General features: G+C 41.0%; 1 protein-coding gene across 2 annotated transcripts in view; it reads left to right on the top strand.

The window, feature by feature from the left end:
* FGD6 (FYVE, RhoGEF and PH domain containing 6) overlaps positions 1 to 23,188 on the top strand; it is a 111,223-nt gene that overhangs the window by 59,182 nt on the left and 28,853 nt on the right. For both annotated transcript variants that reach the window (XM_042246620.2, XM_004006264.6), the window contains exons 6-8: positions 8,003 to 8,154; positions 9,742 to 9,898; positions 11,055 to 11,142. In XM_042246620.2, coding sequence (XP_042102554.1) covers positions 8,003 to 8,154; positions 9,742 to 9,898; positions 11,055 to 11,142 — 397 coding nt within the window. The remainder of the gene's footprint in view (positions 1 to 8,002; positions 8,155 to 9,741; positions 9,899 to 11,054; positions 11,143 to 23,188) is intronic.

The raw sequence follows: 23,188 nt of genomic DNA, 5'->3' as shown, positions 1-23,188 counted from the left end.
GGATCTTCCCAACCCAGGGATATCTTCTGAGTTTCCCATCATTCCTATTGTGTGGAAGGCCCCCAGTAAATGTTATTGGGTGAATGAATGCGACTAATTGGCTAGTGGTTAAGAATTGTGCTTCTGCCACTAACTGTGCTCTTGGAGAAATTAATCAAGCCTTGGTTTCTTCTTGAAAGTGGGAATGATAATCACATTTGGTGTGATGGTTAAATGTGATCATACAAAATAAATGTTAGGCACTTAATTAGTGTTAGCTGCAGGTGAAGTGGACATTCTTCAGGTTAATGTGCTGTTATTTAGAATTATTTCTATCAGTCAAAATCTGTATTTAATTTTGTTGTTACCAAGTAAGCTTTTACTCAAATCAATCAGAATTTGTTCCTGAAAAATACCCTACTAGGTTTCTTTTTCCATTAGAAAGTAAGCTCCGTGAAAGCAGGGATTTTTGCCTGTTTTGTTTGTGTTATCCCATTAAATTAATATCTATTAAATGAATGATAGGAAAGTGATGAATAATTCTTGGTTTGGTAGAGCTCTAGTTAATTATACTTCTTTTCCTTTTTTGTATCAGAAGTTGTCCAATCCAGAGGTTGCTATAATATTGTTTATAAGTACCATTTTCAAGATAAAACACCTTAGACATCTAATATAATTAAGTACAAATGATACAATGTTGTTTTGGTTTTGTTTTGTTTTTGTTATCTGATTTGCTCTCTGCTGGGAGACTGGTTTAATAGATGTATCTATAAACTTATTTTATAAATGTCTAAACAGCATGATGTAAATAATACATCTTAAGAGAGAATGAGCGAGACTTTCAGGTCTTTCGAACAAAGATGGGCTGGTTAAGTTGTAGATAAGTGGTACTTGTAATGAGGCATTTTTGTTCCACCAATTTCCTTAGGCTGGGATATACATTACCCTGAAGATTTGAGAGGACTCCCAGTTAAAATCCATAGAGTTAGAGGCAGAGTTACTTTGGACATTCAGGTGTTTGTTAGTAAATAGAATATTCTTTTTTTTAAAAGTGCACTATAAAAAGAATAAAAGACTTCCTCATAGAAGCCTCCAGTTGTTACCATATTAAAATGACCGTCTTGTTTCACCAAATACAGTGTCTCTTTTCAGTTTTGTGAACTATTTAATTATTATTTGTTGTTTAGTTGTGTAGCATCCTCCTGTGGTGTGTGTTGACATGGACACCAAACCTTCAGTTCTGAGTGGCTTCCTTCACTGAATGAAGTTCATTGTTGAACGTGTCTCTGTCTTGCCACTGGACTGTTGGTTTTCCTCACCTTGCTTTGATGTTTCCTTCTGTTTATAGACCTCTGTTTGAGAGCTCTTTTTCCAAGCTTCCAGGGACTTGTGATTGTAAGTGGTGATCATGTGATCATTTAAAATAACTGAATCTCCTTTAATGAAATAAATGGCTGTCTACTGAGTGCTCTCTGTGCGCCTTGCAGCATGCCGTGTTACATAAATTATCTGTTTCAGTCCTCATAACAACCCTGTCAAATGGGTGTCATGTCCGTTTTTTAAATGAAGAAACTGACCTTACTGCCAAAAGTACCCCATTACTAAATGGCAAAGCCAGATTTTAAGTTCTGGTCCCTTTGAACCCACGTGCTAAGTGAATGTTCAGAAATTGATTAAAAGTTGTTACTTGGAATGTCTGCTGTGCTGTATGGGCTCTGGTGTATCTGAGTTTATTGGCTTGCTTTCAGATTATCACCAGGTCTGAACATAGAGAAAGAGAGGAGTAACTTCCTTGGTCAAAGATTTTCATTTTAGAACAAAATCAAGTTATTAATGTGGAGCCTACCCCCCCGTCCCCACTTTTACTTCATAGCATCACATTGCCTTTTGCTTATTTATCATAGCTCTCTGATCTTAGCAGCGCCTTTGCTTTTGCTTAATATGAATTGATTAGTACCCTTCATATAGGCAGGGAGCTCTACAGAGCCCCTTGTCTGCCCATATATCCATTTGGTCTTTGTAATTCACTGTGTCTTCATAGTGGTTAAGTAATGCCTTAAGGTCAGGTCATGCCAATCAGGACAGCTGGTCATTAAGTCACTTGCTTCTCTTTGGCCCTGGGGATATCAAGTCTGACCTGGTGAACAAGGCCATCTGTTTTGTGCTTCATTACGTTAAAATGTTCAGTCTCGATTTTGTTTGCATTGATTTTTGCTTGCTTTTGCCCGGGAGATCAGAGGTGGTAAGACTAGTATGTTAATACCTCACAGGAGCTGACTATTTTTTTTTTTTAAGTTTATCTGGTTGTAGGTTTTCTTCAAATTATTAAGAATAATATTATACTACACTTTTTAATTGAGACACCCATTTCTACTTCTAAAAAGGCCAGATTGGTGGTAATTAGGAACTTGTTTTGCATACAGACTCTTTGGTAGGTTTTATGTTAGAAGAATAGACTGAAGTATATGTAGTCGATATTTTAAAGAACTCACTCATTTACCTAACTTTTAAAACTAATTTTATTTTTTTAATTTATTTATTTTTTACTGTGCCTGGACTTTGTTGCCCCATGGGCTTTTCTCTCATTGCAGCAAGCGGGGGCTCCTCTCTACTGGCTCTGCGTGGCCTTCGCTTGTGGAACATGGGCTCTAGGGCGTGTGGGCTTCAGTAATTCTGTCTCCTGGGTTCTAGAACGCAGACTCAGTAGTTGTGCACAGGCTTGAGTGCTCCGCAGCATGTGGGGTCAAACCCCTGGACCAGGGATCAAACCCCTGTCTTCTGCACTGGCAGGCAGATTCTTTACCACTGAGCCACCAGGGATGCCAGCACCTAACATTTTTATACGATAGCTCCCCTACAGCCATTTATTTTAATTCCTCAGCTTTTCTAGTGTGAAAAAGTACACTCTGGATCTAACTAAAAGTACTAGTCCTATGGTCCTGTGTCCTCACTGACTTATTCAAGAGGGGGTGTTGGCAACTTTAGATTCTTCTGCCCCAAAATAGTTTTGCCTCTGACTCTCAAGTGTCATCACACTTTCCCAAATTATCCTGGCTGTTAGCATTTAGAAGAAGAACCAGACATATGTTGTAATCATCCTTTCGATTAAAAATTTTTTTTCCTCCTTCCAGTGTCACATGTTTGGCAGTGGTCGAGGTTCATGAAGAGCTGAGAAGTTAGATTGTGTGTAGTTTCTGTGTGACTTAGTTACATCTGGCATTGTGGCCACTGCACATGGCTTTCAGGGGATGGTGGCCCACAGGGTGGGAAAATGAGATGGGGGCCAGGGCTGCCCTGTTCAGTTAAGGTCATCATAAACATTCTTCTTTCGCTCTTATAATTATTTCTCTTTTATTTTGACATGCTATCATAATTAAAAAAAAAAAAACATCATGGTGGACTTCCCTGGTGGTTCAATGGTTAAGATCCAGTGCTTCCACTGCAGGGATCACGGGTTCAATCCCTGGTCTGGGAACTAAGGTCCTGCATGCTTCACAGGTCAGTTCAGTCGCTCAGTCATGTCTGACTTTTTGCAACCCCATGGACTGCAGCATGCCAGGCTTCCCTGTCCATCACCAACTCCCGGAGCCGACTCAGACTCATGTCCATTGAGTTGGTGATGCCAATTATCTCATCCTCTGTTGTCCCCTTCTTCTCCTGCCTTCAGTCTTTCCCAGCATCAGGGTCTTTTCCAATGAGTTGGCTCTTCACATCAGATGGCCAAAGTATTGGAGCTTCAGCTTCAGCATCAGTCCTTTCAATGAATATTCAGGACTGATTTCCTTTAGGATGGACTGGTAGGATCTTACAGTCCAAGGGACTCCAAGAGTCTTCTCCAACACCACAGTTCAAAAGCATCAATTCTTTGGTGCTCAGTTTCTTTATGATCCAGCTCTCACACCCATACATGACTACTGGAAAAACCATAGCTTTGACTAGATGGACCTTTGTTGGCAAAGTAATGTCTCTGCTTTTTAATATGCTGTCTAGGTTGGTCATAGCTTTTCTTCCAAGAAAAGCACAGTAGAACCCCCCAAAATGGCATCTTGGGCCATTCGTTCCTGCAGAACTGCTGACATTATCCAGTAATACTCAAAAAAAAAAAAAAACAACCCACAGTTTGCCAGATGTGTGTCAACGACCCCAAGTTAGAGGTAACCACCTTACTCGTCAGTGCAGCATACTAGCTGGTCTCTGTTGACTGTGTCTTAAATAAACCAGTTTCCTTTTTGGCAGTGGTGGCAGACATGGAATGCAGAGTCTAGCAAAAGCTGTGTCAAACAGGTTCTTAAGCTGCTTAGCAGCTAATGTCTGCTGTCACTGTCCTGGCTGAGGAAATGCCTTCTAACTGGAAAATAAAAGTTATCCTCCTGCCAAGAGACAAACATATCCATCATTTAACCTATCAGAAGAAAGGACACTGCTTCTTGTTATGCTGAAAAAGGAACTCTTGCATCTTAATTACATTAGTCGTTAAACTGGGAAAATGAAAAAACGCCATAGAAGATGTTTAACTATAGTGCTTTGAGTATATTTATAGTTGAGGATGTTATTTGTGATATGTAAATACATTCTCTATAATTCTGCCTGATGGAAATCCTGATGACTGTCAAAAATGTTAAGTTAGCTGTATTTTCTCTTACTATATGTGAGTGCTGATAAAAACAAGCTGTTTGGAGGTGGAATTTGGCCCCAATCCATTTGGTTTGTGGAGTTGTTTTGTGTGGTTTTCTGAATTTTAGTTTGTACAAGTAATGAATCCTTATTTTATATTACAGTAATTAGTTGTAAAAGTAGTCCTTTAGTTATTGGTGGAAGTAGCTTGGTTCCTATGGGTTACTATGACTATTTGGGTTGATAAAGTTAGTCCCAGGTACTGAGGGCTTCCCAGGTGGCTCAGTGGTAAAGAATGCACCTTTCAATGCAGGAGGCACAGAAGACGAGGAAAGATCCCCTGCAGGAGGAAATGGTAACTCACTCCAGTATTCTTGCCTGGAAAATTCCTTGGATGGGCTACAGTGCATGGTATCATGAAGAGTTGGACACAACTTAGCAACTGAACACACTGAGGACTAAGTGAAGGGTTTATTAGCACTTGTCGAGCATAGCATTTGACTTGTCTAAAATATGCCTTAGAAGAGGAGTCATTTTTTTCTTTTTTTCCCCTTTGGTTGTACGGGGTGACATGCAGAATCACAAAATCTGGTTCCTCAACCAGGGGTTGAACCCTTGCTTTCTGCAGTGGAAACAAGGATCTTGGCCACTCGACTAGTAGGGAAGTCCCTCCATGTCTTGACTATTGCAAATAGTGCTGCAGTAAACATTTGCATGTATCCTTTGAAGCATGATTTTCTCCTGATAAAATAGATGCCTAGGAATGGGATTGCTGGGTCGTACGGTAGTTCTGTTTTTAGTATTTTAAGGAGCGTCCATACTGTCCCCCTTGTAGCTGTACCAATTTACATTCCCACCCACAGTGTAGGAGGGTTCCCTTTTCTCCACAGACTCTCTAGCATTTATTATTTGTAGATATTTTGATGATGCCATCCTGACCTGTATGAGGTGAGTCAGTTCAGTCACTCAGTTGTATCTGACTTTTTGCAACCCCATGGACTGCAGCACACCAGGCCTTCCTGTCCATCACCAACTCCCGGAGCTTATTCAAACTCAATGTCTATTCAGTCGGTGATGCCATCCAGCCATCTCATCCTCTGTTGTCCCCTTCTCCTCCCGCCTTCAATCTTTCCCAGCATCTGGGTCCTTTCCAGTGAGTCAGTTCTGTGCATCAAGTAGCCAAAGTTTTGGAGTTTGAGCTTCCGCATCAGTCCTTTAAATGAATATTCAGGACTGATCTCCTTCAGAATGGACTGGTTGGATCTCCTTGCAGTCCAAGGGACTCTCAAGAGTCTTCTCCAACACCACAGTTCAAAAGCATCAATTCTTCTGCGCTCAGCTTTCTTTATAGTCGAACTCTCACATCCATACATGACTACTGGAAAAACTATAGCTTTGACTAGACAGACCTTTGTTGGCAAAGTAGTGTCTCTGCTTTTGAATATGCTGTCTGGGTTGGTCATAGCTTTTCTTTCAAGGAGCAAGCGTCTTTTAATTTCATGGCTGCAGTCACCATCTGCAGTGATTTTGGAGTCCAATAAAATAAAGTATGAGGTGATACTTCACTGTAGTTTCAATTTGCATTTTTCTGATTGTTGGTGATGTTGAGCATTTTTTCATGAGCCTCTTGGATATCTGTATGTCTTCTTGGGAGGAATACCTATTCAGATCTTCTGTACATTTTTTGATTGGATTGTTTATTTTTTTGACATAGAGCTGCATGAGCTAGTTGTATATTTTGGAGATTAATACTTTGTAGGTTACTTTATTTGCAAATATTTTTTCCCATTCTGTGGATTGTTTATTCCTTTTGTTTATGGTTTCCTTTGGTTTGCAGAAACTTTTTAAGTTTAATTAGGTTCCATTTGTTTACTGTTGTTTTTATTTTCATTACTCTGGCAGCTTTTGTTTACTTTCAAATTAGGTATGAGTTTGTTGGGCTTCGCTGGTGGTTCAGAGCTCTGCCTGTAATGCAGGAGACCCGGGTTCGATCCCCGGGTTGGGAAGATCCCCTGGAGAAGGAAATGGCAACCCACTCCAGTATTCTTGTCTGGAGAATCCGGTGGACGGAGGAGCCTGGTAGGCTACGGTCCACAGGGTCGCAAAGAGTCAGACATGACTGAGCAACTTCACTTTAACGTTTGTTGTCCTTTACAAGAAGCTCAAGAAATACTGATACTAATGGTTAGTGTGTGTATGTACAGGGTGGGCGTTAAAAGGGATCAGGGAAGAAATCAGGGTTTTTGTTTTGTTTTTTGATTTGCCCAGTGAATTCCTAAAGGGAAGCAGTTAGAAAGGAGAAAGAAGATAAAGCCTAGTAAAGAGTCTGTTTTACTCCACCTTTGCCTTAAGGTTTTTAATTAAATTTCCTTTCTAAGAAGGAACAATTTTTTTTTGAATCCTCAGGACTGTGATACAGTTTACTATTGTCTTACTTATCCTGAGGGTAGGCCTCAAGATATTTGGAATTCTGGCCAGTTACCATCTCCAGCCTCACCCTTTCCAAATTCTCTGGAGAGAGAGGGTGGAGTAGGGTGGACTTGTCTTAAAACATGGTATAAATAGTCTTATTATAGGGAAAAGTCAAGGAAAAATAATGTGTGATGAGAAAAATTTTTAATTTCTATAAAGTATAAATTCTGGTGAATTTATGGGGAGGTTGGATAGAGGGAAGAGAGAGTTTTAAGTCCAGAGTTATAATGTTTTGTTGAATCTGTGTGCCAAATACATTGCAGAAAGCTTTGTGTGCAGTAGCTAATTAAAGTCTTATAAACCACTTAACAGATGAGGAAAATGGAGCTAGCTCAATGAAATACAGTGAAATAGGAACAAGGGCTTATATCCAATATTCTCTGATAATCAAGAATGTACCACCCTCCAAATGCCTCAGTTAGAATGTCCCAGAAGTTGGCAAATAATTACTGAAAGTGGACGAAAGGATGCTCCCAATGTAAAATTAATTAAGATCTTCTGGGGACTTTTAAATAAATGGATTTTGTTCATATAGCAGTATTGGAATAATTTTGAGGACTACTTAGAGTTCTAGTATAATTTGCAGATACCTCCTTAATATAATTGCTAAGTTTGGAGATCAAACCAAAAGATTTAAGAGAAATATCACGTTCTGTTTAAAAACCAAATATCCACCCCAGCCACTTGGGGTGTGTGTGTGTGTGTGTGTGTGTGTGTGTGTGTGTGTGTGTGTGTGTGTGTGTGTGTGTATTTGTGTGTACTTTCTTATCCAAGTAAGTGGGGTAAGAGGAAGTGGGTGCTTTCAATTTGAACTCTACCCGGGAAATAGTTTGCAGTTTATATTGTTGTGGTAAAGAGAGTGACTGGGGGAAAAGCTTTTCATTATATTAAGTGGTATGTGTGTGTACATTGTTTTTCCTCCTCTGAACTGCAACAGGATTTCCGGGGTGCAGTAGCCCATGCTTCCAGGCAACTTGGGAAACCAGTGATTGAGGACCGGATCCTAAATCAGATCCTGTACTACTTGCCTCAGCTGTATGAGCTCAATCGGGATCTCCTGAAGGAGCTGGAGGAAAGAATGTCAAACTGGTAAAAATGGGCCGACCAGCTTTCCCAGAGTTTCCAGTTTTAGATAAAGGCAGGAGGGACCTGCATGTGACAGAGATTTGCTGTTCCTTACATTGTGTTTATTCAGTATATTGAATTTTCTTGGCAATTACCTGGAGATTGATCACTTTATTTATATATTTATTTATTTTTGGCCACACAGCACATCATGCATGATCTTATTTCCCAGACTGGGGATTGAACCTGTGCCCCCTGCATAGTGGAGGCTTGTAGTCTTAACCATTGGACTGCCAGGGAAGTCCCCTAGATTGATCATGTTAGATGGCCAGAATTCACTGGTGCACTGAACTCAGTACTCTACATTTTTTAATTCTTTAGTGATGTCATCTCAAAAGCAAGAAGGGCCTGTATTTGGCCAATTTAACTTTCTGTAGGTGCCCTTTGATAATCAAGATTTTTGAGACTGGGAGGAGGGTTTAGTTGATATATTCACACTGGAAACATTTTAAAATGTCTGTCTTTTTGGAACCTCAAAAAGAGGAAACTGCCTTTTCTAAAGGAGACCGTTAACCAAGAGAATAGGGAGATTTTTCTGTTTGGTTTAGAAAATTTACACATATATGACATCATTGTAGATGCTGTAGATTTCACAACCGAAAAACAATACCAAAGGTTGACTGCCATTACCCGTATTTGTGTGTTAGTCATTCCATCCTGTCTGACTCTTTGTGACCCTGTGGACTATAGTCCACCAGGCTCTCCTGTCCATGGAATTCTCCAGCCAAGAATACTGGAGTGGGTTGCCATTTCCTTTTCCAGGGGATCTTCCCAACCCAGGGATCAAACCCCAGTCTCCCACATTGCAGACAGATTCTTTTTGCCATCTAAGCCACCAGGGAAGCCCATTATGATAGTTAGACAGTAATAGAAAGTTTGGTGACATCTTTAGAAGTGGGTGGCGAGTTTGGTTTAGGGAGTTGGATTTACTGTTGAAGTTCATGGTAACCCCCAAATTATTAGAACAACAACACTGTGTATCACCTACTTTCATGATAAAAAAATTTCCCTCTAAGTTTTATTTATATATAATCCATGAAAATACCTCTGCCTGTTTTGGAAATATCTTGCCTCTACATGTTGGGAAAATATGCTAAATAGTGATTAATACTTCACTGTAGCCTAAGTATAAAATTTATACTTATACAGTTTAAGGGCTAAGGAAAGACTAAAACTATAATTACACAGTTTAAGGACTGAGGAGTGACTAAAAGCTCTCTTTTAAAGGCATGCTAAAATACAGTGTAATTACAGAGAATTTCCTGGTCCGTACTTTATCATTCTTCTTACAAAAAATTATCTTAGAAATTCATCTGAATTTTCTGAAGTCTCTGGCTGTACATAAGCAGGAAAGACCAGTCAGGACTGGCAGAGACCAGGCAAAATATAATGACAATCGACATGGGAAAGAGTGGGCATTAGGGGTTATTTCTTACAAGGAGAGGAAGAAAAGATAAACTGATGGCTTGGAAATGGGACTCTGCTTATCAATGGATATATTTTGGATTCTGTAATGACTCTTTTTCTTGTCTATCCCTTTTCACTCCTTAGGACGGAACAACAAAGAATTGCTGATATCTTTGTAAAGAAGGGACCATATCTAAAAATGTATTCCACATACATCAAAGAATTTGATAAGAATATAGCTTTGTTGGATGAGCAGTGCAAGAAAAACCCAGGTTTTGCTGCTGTTGTTAGAGAATTTGAGGTATTTTTGCTACCATCGTCAGTTTTGCTACCCCTTTCTCTGTTTTGAAGCTAAAACTATCAGTAAATTCCATTTACACCAAACTAGAAAAGTTTTAGAAGTATTAAGATATTGCTGATTCCTTCTAATTTGTATGGTAATTAAACTTTGAAATTATGTGTCGACTTTTCTTCTCTCTTTTCCTTTCTCCTGAAGTCTTCGTGCTGTTAAGAATGGAAGTGTGATATAACTATATATATAGCTGTGGCCTGGGTTCTCATCACTGTTCAGTGAGTTGTTCTGTTGCCTTGGCAGCGAAAAAAACACATAAGACCAGGGAAAGTTAGCTGTCCAATGTCTAATGATGCTTGCACAACAGATGCTTTCTTAACATGCATTGTCATTATGCTTTCATAATTATCCTGCATACCAGACCCTGGAGGTATATATTTAGAAACAAATAGAACCCTCTGAACAAATCTGAAAAAAACTCTTCCCTTCCCACTTGAGCTGTGTAAGAACCCCAGGACGTCTTAGGATGCGGGGACATTTTCCCTTGGCCATTTTGTTGTCTCCCCACAGTTAATACCTGTTATGGAGATTGGAGGTGGGGCTCAGAAGTGGGCACCAGTATCTGTTATACATACTATAGAAAACAACTTTAAAGGCAGAATCAAATGTCCCATGGTCAAGTCAGAAGGGTTCCAGAATCAAATGTTTGCATAAACAGTGTGATTTGGGGCTGTCCGTTGTAGCCATTCATCTGGGAGAGTTTACATTCTTCAGGCTTCTAAGAGGTTTGTTTAGCAAGGCTGTTTTTCAGGTTGTCTTTATTTTCTGCCTTCTCCCCAGTACCAGCTGTTATTATGAGTATATTGACAACAGGCTCTGATGTTTATTTGAATTCAGTTCCCAGTAGTTTTATTTCTGGGCTGGGAATTTCCTCATCAATCAGTGATTTCAGAGACCTACCTACAAGAGAGGGTGGGCTCCATGGTGAGTCAGCTCCGGTCTCCCTCTCAGCGTAGGAGTTGTGCCTTAAAATAAAGGGAGTATCTCCATGAACCCCCTCCTGGAGTTGCTGGCTATTTAAAACTTGGCTTCCCAAGAACTTGAATCTGGGTCTCTTGCTTCGGAGGAAAATGCTCGTGTTTACTTTGGATGCCTTTCCTTTCAGGTGAGCCCACGCTGTGCTAATCTGGCCCTCAAGCACTACCTGCTCAAGCCGGTTCAGAGGATTCCCCAGTACAGGCTGCTGCTAACAGGTGGGTTTCCCTGGCAGAGTACCACCCAAGGAACTCCTATCACACTGAGGACACCCTGCCTTTCCTGAGAACACTTCTGTTTTTCTGTCTATCCAGTAGCTGCTTTTCCGAACACGGGAATTTATACGTTGCTGGTGGCCTCAGATAGATATCACCAGAACTGAGCTTCTTCCAGTTCTTCGATCATCCGTGTGCATTCTCTGCTCTGGGCCTTCCTGCATGTTAATTTGTTTTGCTCAGAACTTCTTTTACCGTCTCAGCCCCACAACCTTGGGTCATTTTACGTGCTTAATATTATTAATTCCTAGAAGGTGCTTTTCCAGCCACTCAAGAATGAGGTTTAGAGGATATATTCAAATATATTCCCACATATTTGAATGTCAACTACCATAACCCTGGGGCTTACCTGGTGGCTCAGATGGTAAATCTCCAGCAGTGTAGAAGACTTGGGTTTGATCCTTGGGTTATGAAGATCCCCTAGAGAAGGGAATGGCTTGCCCAGTCCAGTATTCTTGCCTGGAGAATTCCATGGACAGAGGAGCCTGGCAGGTTACAGTCCATGGTTTCATGAAGAGTCAGACACAACTGAGCGACTTAAAAGACTTTCACTTTTTCACCATGGCCCTAGTCACTTACTTCAGAGGGTTGTTACAACGGTTGATTGATGAGCTATGTGCTTAGAGTAATGCCTTGCTCATAGGGAAAGTGAAGTCGCTCAGTCATGTCCGACTCTTTGCGACCCCATGGACTGTAGCCCACCAGGCTCCTCAGTCCATGGAATTTTCCAGGCAAGAAGAGTACTGGAGTGGGTTGCCATTTCCTTCTCCAGGGGATTTTCCCAACCCAGGGATTGAACCCGGCTCTCCCGCACTGCAGGCAGATGCTTTACCATCTGAGCCACCAGCCTTGCTCATAGTAAAGTCTAAATAAGTATTAGCTGCTATTATTAGATCCTTATCATCATCATCATCATCACTGTCACTGTGTCGGGCCATTGTCTGTATCTTCTACTAGAGCTTCAGGATTACTGGGCTGCGTGTCTTGTTTACCAATGTAATCATTTAAAAAAGAAGGAAAAGAAAACTATGATTTGAATGGAGGCTCAGGACTTTATATTCATTGGCTCTTTAAATCTTCACCATAGCTATGCATATTTCACATACTTACACAGATGAAATTACAGGTTTGTAGTGATTAAGTTGTTTGGCATCACAAAAAAGCCAGTTATAGTCTCAGTACCAAGCATAGTATCAAACACATACTATTAGGTCCTCTGTGGTATTTGCTGAAATGTATTGGATGTGCAATGACTTAATATATATATAGTACCATTAAGAGTTGTTTCTAGGACTTCTCTGAATGTCTGTGGTTAAAACTCCCGTCTTCCAATGCAAGGGGTACAGGTTCAATCCCTGGTCTGGGAACTAAGATCCTGCATGCCAAAAAAAAACTTTTTTTTTAAAGGAATTGTGTTCAAATACACAAGAATATTCAAATGCCTCCACAACTCTAAATTCAGTCCATTGTAATTTTGTGTAATAGGTTTTGAGGTACTGTTAGTGTTCTTAAGAAATGGCATGCATGCTTTTGTCCTTAATCACTTTCTCTTAAGCCAAGAGCTTAATGGAATGAGGGAAATGAATTCTGGGAAGCCAAGATTTCTTGATTTCACTTTAGGCAAACCCATCCTTCCAAGCTTCCCTGGTGAACCACTGGTGAGGAATGCCTGCCTTTAGCCCCAGGACTGGCTACCCTAGATATTTCTACTTAATATGAATTTCTCTCTGTGAATCAGGCACAGGATTTCTCTCTGGAGTGACATAAGGCAAACCAAATAATTTCAGGATATCCTGTCCATCTGTACTTTCTTTCCTTTGCAGTTGGCAGAGATTTAGAATACACAGGGCAAAAGGAAGTGCCCATGCATGTGTTGTGTTTTTGCTAGATAAATTCAATGCTTTATCATAAATGAGCTATTGAAGGGCTCAGGCTATTTCTACAGCTGTCAAATTAAGTACTGTTTTTAGTGGCAAAAGACAACTATGGTTTTCAAATGGGAGAAGAATGGAGCAAGGTCCTGAAATTTTCATGTAAAAATATATTTTTTCCCACACTATGACTGATCCAAGTAAAAGTTACACATGTGTTTAATGTAGGTTTCATGCTGGGCTTGATTTTAATTGATGAATGGTGAAATAGCAACAGCAAGTTTTAAAAATTCTCTTTAAGAGAACAGGTTTCAGTTGTTTCATTGTTTTATAACCAAGGTGATATGAGATTGGAGTTAGTTTTGAGCTGTGTCTTCTTTGATCTTAAAGCCCCCCCCCTCCCCATTTCTTAACCTGGAAAATCTAAAATATTTAAATGGTGTGCAATACTTTATATATAGAAGACTCTTAATAATTGTGGATTTATTGAAAGGTAAAGGTAATACATGACTTGTTCAAGGTTGCAAACTGAAGTGAAGTGAAGTCGCTAAATCGTGTCCGACTCTTTGTGACCCCATGAGCTGTAGCCTACCAGGCTCCTCTGTCCATGGGATTTTCCAGGCAATAGTCCTGGAGTGGATTGCCATTTCCTTCTCCAGGGGATCTTCCCAACCCAGGGATCGAACCCGGGTCTCCTGCATTGTAGACAGATGCAAAGTTCAGGACTAAAGTTAAAGAAAGAACATAGACTTTGTAAAGCAAAGACTTCATATTCATTCTGTGCCTTTTCTTCTGTTGATTCAGATTCTTCCCTTCCTCCACCCTGACCTGAGTCCCCCATCCCTCCAAAGCCATCTCTGATTACTTCAGTTCTCCTTGATCCTTAGTATCGGTGCAATGTGACTTAGTAAACATTTATTTGGATATTGATTCCTTAATTTGATTATAAGCCCCTTGAGGTCAATGAGTGAGGTTTTGTTCTTATTGTTTTGTGGCTTCCCTGGGCCTTGTTGCTGCCCACGAGCTCTCTCTAGCTGTGGCAAGTAGTGGCTGCTCTTTGTCGAGGTGTGAGGGCTTCTCATCACAGTGGCTTCTCTTGTTGTGGAGCACAGGCTCTAGAGTGCAGACTCAGTAGTCGTGGCACACAGATTTATTTCCTGTGCAGCATATGGAATCTTCCCAAACTAGGGACCAAACCTGTATCCTCTGCATTGGCGGGCGGATTCTTAACCTCTGGACCACCAGGAAGTCCTGATGAGTGAGTCTTTTAATTCATAATTTAGTACACCCCAATATATCTGGGTCAGTTTGGGATCACTTGAAAGCTATTTAGGAAATAATTTTTGTTGATTTTAAGCTACATTTAAAGCATCCTTTTAACCAAAATCTCTTTAACCTAAAGGACAACATTGAGAGAGAGAATTTCAGGGATGTGAGAGGTGAAATGTCCTGCCCCAGCAACACAAATAGTATTAACTGAAGAATCTATGATCATATAATCCTTAAGGACATATGGGAATTGATGTCAACAGTTTGTTTTATATGTCTTTTTATTTAAAACTCTGATTTTCCAATACTCCTTTTTGTCATGTTCTGATTTTTCTTTTCCTTGCAAGATATTTCTGCTTTAGTTATCAAAGTGCCCCTGTCTATGCATTTAGATTTTTTATAAGTTGGACTTTAGGTCTTAAGTTAGCATCAATTCAGATGTGTGAATTAGCTGGATCTTCATCTTTGGATAAACAAAGTCAATGATTTAATCCTCCAAACAACCCTATGAGGGAAGTACTTTTATTTCCATTTTAGAAATTCCAGGGGCACAGAGAGAAAGAGTGAGAGTATTTGAGGCAACTCCTGACAACTTTGATTTATTGGGCAGAGAAAGGGAAGGATTCCTGCCCGGCTTGGTGTAAGTAGATTTGTGCCCACTTTGGCTTCTCGGGAAGGGAAGATTGAGAAATGCAGGGATGGAGTGCAGATAAGATGGTTTCTTTTGGAATTCTGCTAGAGAGAGGTAAGTGGAAATCCCCGGATACAGCAGTCCTGCCTCCTGTTCAAACAACCACCGTATTGTCTTGCAGTGTTTTCTTCAGGACCTAATTTGCGTTTTTAGTGGGTATTTTTTTTAGACTCTCTCTTCATTGTAGTAAAATTTCCAACGAAATTCTTGATAATGTTTTTTTAAACTCAACTCAAAATAGGATCCAAGAAAATGTCCATGTTGTATAATGAAATGCTTAAGATCAGATTTTTTTTTTTAAAGTAGTAAATAAAGTGACTTAATTTAAGAAGGGAAACTTGTAAATTCTGCCTTTATTTTGGCCACTTAAGACCAGTGGATCTGGCCAAATCTTTATGTCTGTGTGGGGCCCAAACCCTGTTTGGAGTTAGGACAAAGGGAGATCTTGAAGCAACAGTGAGGGAGCAGTTCTTTTTAAACACACAGATGCTGCTGAAGAAACAACATTAATTTTTATTTTCTACCTCCTCATCAGTTCAGGATAGAGACTATCTGTTTTATCCTAACTCAGTGCCTGCAGAGATTCTGGAACATAACAGGGACTCAATAAACTGAAAGGGCTCAGAGAAATAAGTAGTGTTTCTTTTTATGAGGTTGAGAATTCCTATATGGTAGTGCCAGTGAACATTTGTTGGATGGATGGATCGATAAATTTCTTTTAAAAAATAAAAGAGTAAAAACAGTCTTCCAGTTATCCAGAAACAAACCTGTGGAAAGGACTGAAATGCTTCCCTTTCCCCATCTTGCCTCCGTCGTAGGATTTGCTGACTAGTTTTCCTCTGCTCTGCTTCCTGCTCTTTCCATTTCCCTTTTTATGGTCCAGGCCAGATCTTTCTAAACTCATGCCAAGTTATGGCAGTATCTTCCTACTGGTCATGCTGTTCTTATCAAGCCCCCTTCCAAGAAGACCTTTGGAAAAAGCACACTCCTCCCATGTATCCCGTTGGCTCTCATACCACCACACTCAACACTACTAACACCAGATATATAGGCTTTTTTTCCCCCTATACCAAGCAATTCTCTTTAGCACCAGCTCAGTGTCCCATAATTCAGGGGTTCCCAACCTCTGACATCTAACACCTGATAATCTGAGGTGGAGCTGATGTAATAATACAAGTAAAGTGCACAATCAATGTAACACACTTGAATCATCCCGAAACCATCCCCCCACACCTGGTCCATGGGAAAATTGTCTTCTACAAAATGGGTTCCTGGGTGCCAAAAAGGTTGAAGACTGCTGCTGGCATTTAATTCGGTTCTGACAGTGTCTGCCTAGAGGTAGTGGGCTCAGTCCCACAAGACAGACCCTTCCAAACTTCAGGTGCTGTTCACAAGTCTCAGGCTGCAGCCTCTATTTCTGACCGACTGTAAATCTGGGTTCCCATGACTTTCTCCTTGGGTTTGAAAATTTGCTAGAATGGCTCACAGAGTTCAGGGGAACATCTGTTTACATTCACTGGCTTATTGTAAAAGGGTATGATAAAGCATAAAAATGAGCTTCATATGGAAGAGATACTTAGGGCTAAGTATGTGGGTTGGAACTCCCATGCCCTCTCTGGGCACTCCAGCTCCCTAGAACACCACCACATCCTATCCTCTGGTATTTTTATGGAGGCTTCATCGTGGAGGCATGGCCCATCATTAATTCCACGTCTAGTCCCTCTTCCCTTCCTGAAGGATGCAGAGTGGTGCTGGAAGTTTCAGTCATGGTTTGATCTTCCTGGTGACCCATCCCCATTTAGGAGCCCACTAAGAGTCACCTTGTTACAACAAAAGATACTATTGTCACCTAGGGAATGCCAAGGTAGCTTTGGGGTGTGTGTGTGTGTGTGTGTGTGTGTGTGTGTGTGTGTGTGTGTCCAAGCGCTAAGTCGCTTCAGTCATGTCCAACTCTTTGTGACCCTATGGACTGTAGCCCGCAGGCTCCTCTGTCCATGGAATTCTTCAGGCAAGAATGGGAGTAGGTTGCCTTGCCCTCCTCCAGGAGATCTTCCAGACCCAGGGATCGAACCCATGTTTCTTACGTCTCCTGCATTGACAGGCAGGTTCTTTACCACTAGCATGTCCTGGCAAGCCCATTTTTGTCAGAACTAAGGTCAAAGAACGGAAAGAAAGGGAAGTTGCTCAGTGTGTCTGACTCTTTGTGACCCCATGGACTGTAGCCCGTTGTCAAGAATACTGGAGTGGGTTGCCATTTCCTTCTCTAGTGGATCATCCCACCCAGGGATCAAACCCAGGTCTCCCACATTGGAGGCAGGCTCTTTACCATCTGAGCCACCAGGGAATCCAGATATTAGGACAAAAGATGCTCCTGCTGCTTCTGTCATTTAGAAGATTGTGAAGATTTGGGGAGCTTTGGGCCAGGAACTGGGAGCAGAGACTCTGCAGTTGGCCTCTGGTATCTGCAGACTCACAACTCACGCACAGGGAGGGCTGACTGTACTGTACCATCTTAGATAAGTGAATTGCACATCCAGATTTTGGTATCTGAGCAGAGTGCTGGAACTAAATCTCCCACAGATAGCGAGGGATAGCTGTATATAGTTTCTGTCATTTTGCAGACATACTTTTAATTTACTTTTTAGAAAAGTTGAAAACTTGCTTATCATACCACAGTGAGGGATACATGTCGTTACCCATTTATCCAAAGTCAAGAATGAACCGTAATGGAAAGTCTGGATTTGAGGTGGTTATGGGGTGTCAGTGTAGGCTCCTCCATTGTATGATATGCGCCATGCTGATGGGGTGTGTTGACGATGGGGGACACTGCATGTGTGAGGGCGGAGGATATGTAGGAAGTCTTCATATCTTCTCCTCAGCTTAGCTGTAAATGTAAAACTGCTCTAAAAAGTTAAATCTTACTTTAGAAAAAAAACTATTTGTCCACAGTATAAAGACCACCACTATTAAACGTGTTCTTTGTAAGTGAAGAATGGTGCAAGTCTTACTTTCCTTTGCTCTAGCTGCGTTCATTATCTGACTGTCTCCTCAAACCTGACTGTCAAGGGCAGAGTTTCTCCTCCATTCATCGACCACTCTCTCATTCAAGCAGTATTCACATGGCTGGCGCTGAGCTGGGCACCTGTATGCACAAGGCAATGGTGGTCCCTGCCCTTACTGAGCTTATAGTCCTGTTCTTTGGGAGCCACACCCAACCCTTCAGGTTCCCTCCCAGCTCTTCCTCTTCTTGCCTAGAATTTATATTGATCTGGTCATTTGTTTGAGTGAGAAGATTCTGAGGATTTATTTTCCTAAGCATCACCTTTTCTCTTTTGAAGGAATCTTTCCTGGCTGGCTCGGTGGGACAAGTGCACTTTGGGGCTTCCCTTGTGGCTCAGTTGGCAAAGAATCTGCCTGCAATGCGGGAGACCTGGGTTTGATCTCTTGGTTGGGAAGATCCCCTGGAGAAGGGAAAGGCTACCCACTCCAGTATTCAGGCCTGGTGTATAGTCCATGGGGTCACAAAGAGTCGGACATGACTGAGTGACTTTCACTTTCTTTCACTTGTGTGTTTATGAAAAGTATATTACATAATACCAAAAGAAAGTCCCTTTTCATCTTCTACCATTCAGGGATGACTATCATGTATCCTTTCAGGATTGTTTGTTTTTGCTGCTGTTGTTAGGATTTGGGGTTTTATTTGCGGGGAGGAGGTCTCTATTGTGTTATATGCACTATAAAAGTTTCAGTAAAAAACCATTTATTTGTGGAAAGTTACTACATTGGTTTTGAAACAAGGTGAATCATTGGGTATCCTAGTGGAGAAAATATAATGAAAAGTGTAATTTAAAAATTCCTCTGAAGTATTTTTTTCCATTTCTGTATGTGGCAGAGGAAGCAATCTTTTGAACTTTGATTAAATTCAGATCAGGTAGTTCCTTTGATCTTGTTCAAGATATTTATGTTATAAGTGACTTTAACAACGTATTATATTACTTTTCCTATAATCTTGGCCTTCATTCCAGGATGGCATTAACTCCCTCTAGGTTTTAGAAATCCAGGATTTCCCATTTTGATAGAAAAATGGGATATTGAAAACATCTGTTGTAGTGTTACATCTGCCGTAGTGTTCTGAAGCTATAAATTTGAGTTGTGAACAGGCTAATAAACAGATATGACAAAAGATCAGAATCAGATTAATGCATGACTTTTAAAAATCCCCACTGAAGATTGAAACTTTTGCTTCTGAAAATTAAAACCTCTGCCTAGCAAGTGTTTGTTTGAAAACCATGGGCTGATTTTCTACATCTAAAATCATTCTAACATTTTCTCTAGAGCAAAACATGATGAAAGGCAGGGCTGTCCTGGACACCAGCCAAAGAATTTCGTCTCTAAGGAATCCAAAGCCCTTGATATAAGGCAGCTCCATCCTTGTGAAATGGGAGGGTCATAACATTCAAAATTCCTATTGTAATTAGCTCAGCTCTTGTTCTGTTGCAGTTCAAAATACTTTATTTGCAACTGTGATTCGTTGATAACTGGGGTGCTGCTGCTGCTGCTGCTAAGTCGCTTCAGTCATCTCTGATTCTGTGGGACCCCATAGACAGCAGCCCACCAGGCTCCCCTGTCCCTGGGATTCTCCAGGCAAGAACACTAGAGTGAAAAGTGAAAGTGAAGTCGCTCAGTCGTGTCTGACTCTTAGCGACCTCATGGACTGCAGCCCACCAGGCTCCTCCATCCATGAGATTTTCCAGGCAAGAGTACTGGAGTGGGGTGCCATTGCCTTCTCCAGATAACTGGGCTGGTGGGGACCAAATATGAATAAGAGGTTCTTTAAGTGGGCCTTGGCCGCAACGAAGCCATTTCTGTATATGTGAGATTCTCACTTGGTAAACTGGCAGCCTTAATGCTTGAAAAACGTTATCCACGAAGAAAAGCAATCTCAGTGAAGTAAAAATAATGGATGTTTACATTTGTTGGGAGACTTCCTTCTGGGGTTGACTCCTCTAAGGGCATTCTGGATATGCCAAGCCAACCTGTCCTGCTAAACAGGAACTGAAGGGAGAGTCTGTCCATTATAAGACCTGCTCTAAAATTTTGCCCTGCGATGAGCCTGGCATCAGGTTTGGTTTGTGAGTTCTTTGGGCATGCCCCTCTGGACCAGACTGATCAAAGTCTTAAGATAGGCCAGTGTTGCCTCAAGTGGTTATGTCCTGATGGACTCCCTGCCAAGTTCCAAGTCCAGCTTTCACTCTGCTCACCTTATTGGGTGCCCTGGTGAAAGGACTGCATCAGCCCAGGAGAATTGGACTTTATAATGTTTTTTGACACTTTCTGGCTGTGCCATGAGGCATGTGGGATCTTAGAGGCATATGGGATCTTAGTTCCTGAGCAGGGAGCAAACCCACAGCTCCTGCATTAGGAAGCACTGGACCATGGAGGAAGTCCTGAGAAATAAATGGTCTTTTTAATTCACAGAAAGGCATTGTCAGCTTTCCAAGAACATGAATTGGTAAGCATGAGAGCCTGGAAAGGTCACTTTACTAACTTAGGCAGCTCTGGACCACATACTGAACTGAGAAGGGTTCCCAACTGAGTTCTCCATATTTGAAAAGCGGGAGAATCAGAGCAAAGACTGGATCACTTTTTAATTAATCAGACCCTCCGAGCATCATCTCAGCTGCTTAATAAAATATGGAGGAAAAGGTGGTAACCCCTAGGTGAATGTCATTTAGTCCATCATAAATGCAGGAAACATCTGCTGAACATGCAATTTTATTGCATATTGTTTTAGATGCTGGTAATAGAAGAGTAATTAATCAGGCTCCGATCCTCCTGCAATCCACAGTTTAGCATTTGTGTTTAAAGGGATACCTGACACCGCAGAACCATGTCCTCAGATTCGCAACACTCAGCTTTGGAACGCTACCCTTTGTGTATGCTCATTTCCTCTGTTCTTTGCCATCAACCCTTTCTGAGCAAACAGTCCAGGAATCTGACTGGGTGCTGTTGAATTAAAAAAGTCCCTGATTCTCACAGATGACTCTTCTTTAGGAAATTGTTACTATACCTCTGAATAGTTTTCTGCCTTGAGTTGCTTATTCATTGATTAGGCAATCAAGGAATGGTAAGGCTTACTAGGAGTCCATATATTGAAAACTTAGAGCTCTAACAAGATATGGTGTTTTTTAGGTTCTCATTCTTTTATGAGAACGTGGAAGAATATGTCCTTATGTATGAGGACAAAATTAACTTGCTTAATCCTTGAGGCTGCACATGCTAAATTAGTTAGTTTTGTGCCGCTACTGTTGGATGATGGTAATTATGGGGATTAATTAACCTTTATTAATCAATGGTGCCACCTGGTGGCCGGAAAGTACATTTTGTGGTGCCCATGCAGACCTCACCAGCCTGTTTTTCTTTGACATAAATAACTTCAGTAGTATTTGAGGCATTTTTAGTACTGAAGTTTTGAAAAATGCTTTGCTTGGTTTGTTGAAAACAAGAAAGTCATGGAATACTATAAATCCAACATGGTAAATCGAAATGACGCCTGTGTTCTCATTTTTTAAAATGATCTCCGTCAGGATCAGTTCAGTTCAGTTGCTCAGTCATGTCCAACTCTTTGCGACTCCATGGACTGCAACACACCAGGCTTCCCTGTCCATCACCAACTCCTGGAGCTTACTCAAATTCATGTCCATTGAGTCGATGATGCCATCCATCCATCTCATCCTCTGTCGTCCCCTTCTCCTCCCGTCTTCAATCTTTCCCAGCATCAGGGCCTTTTCCAATGAGTCAGTTATTCGCATTAGGTGGCAGCAGGATAGTAGGACCTAAATGATACGTAGTGAACAATTCCATATGACCAGTGCAGGCGTGTCTGTCTCGTCTCCCTTCCTGGGTTTCACCTGGGTTATGACACTCACTGGGACAGCTGGTGATTTCATTGCTCCTTCCGTCTGACTCAGAGGGTGATCAGTCTCCTGCTCATTCTGTAGTTAGGGCATGGAGTGATTCTTAACTGAGGGGCTCATGGTTGGGTCTTCCTAGAAAAGGTAAAAGTTCTCAAAAGGAAGATGTACTGCAATGAGATAACCTGAAAATACGGATGAATACATTAGAAAGTTGAAATTCTAAAATTCACTTTTGGAAAGCTGAATTTTGAAAGTTGAATTTTAAGTTGTTGTTTTTTTTTAATTGGCAAGGAAAGTAAACCTAACCCCATTATCTCCTTGATTAATAGCATGATTTTGCAACAGCTTTGTGGTGGGGTTTTTGCTCAGCCAATCTGTGTCTTTCCACTTTGTTCCTAAAAGTTTAGGTTGGCGAGCAGTAGCTGAGCTTGAGTACAAGGGAAGAAAATGCAACTCAGAAACTTATCAGGCTTAGCATAGTGATTCTGAGGTCAGGATTTCCTAATATGGACAACCTCCAGTGACCTCTTTTGGTTTAGAGAAATGTCTCAGTTTGCATGGATATGTTTCTGTATTAAAGAACAAGAATCAAAGACAAAATAGGAACTTGCTGTGAATCTGATGCTTAGGTAAATCTGCTTTCATTTCTGCACTCTTCTGCTCCCCAGGCTTAAAGGAACATCCCTTTTGATTAATGAGGTAGCCTAAAAAGAGTATGGTTTTCTTCCTAACCCTGTCACTCTCATGGAAAAGTTAAATATTTGGATTCACAAAAAAAGACTTATACAGGGAATGCATTCTGAGTGGGGTCAGAGTGAGATTAAATTCTTTTTTCATCCCTGGATGAGGCTAAGTATAGTGTACGGTCAATATATTTTGTTAGTTTTGGAGATTTTCTTATTTGATTGGAAGAATGCTCTCCAGTGTGTGTTCGGATTAGTTTTGGGTCTAGGTTGCTTGTGATGGCCTCTGGCGAGATAGAACCTCTGCTGTGGCTCACAGAAGCTTAATGCCGTCTCCCACAGTATCTCGCCATGACTTCCTGCCAGGGCTGCGTAGTTACAGTGTGCATGTCTAGACTCACACAGGTCCTTAGATCAGTGTCTCAAAGAAGTATAGTTTCAACAGTTGGGTGTGTATGTTTATGTCATCTATTAAGTTTGAAAAGCTGGCACCAATGTCCAAGTTTCTCTTTGTGCCTTTTTGAGCATGACTTCATAAATCCATGGGATGAAATTATT

Source organism: Ovis aries, chromosome 3 (genome assembly GCF_016772045.2).
Source record: "Ovis aries strain OAR_USU_Benz2616 breed Rambouillet chromosome 3, ARS-UI_Ramb_v3.0, whole genome shotgun sequence".
Taxonomy (NCBI): domain Eukaryota; kingdom Metazoa; phylum Chordata; class Mammalia; order Artiodactyla; family Bovidae; genus Ovis; species Ovis aries.
The sequence above is the reverse complement of the archived record's forward strand: the minus strand, read 5'-3'. Positions and strand labels throughout refer to the sequence as shown.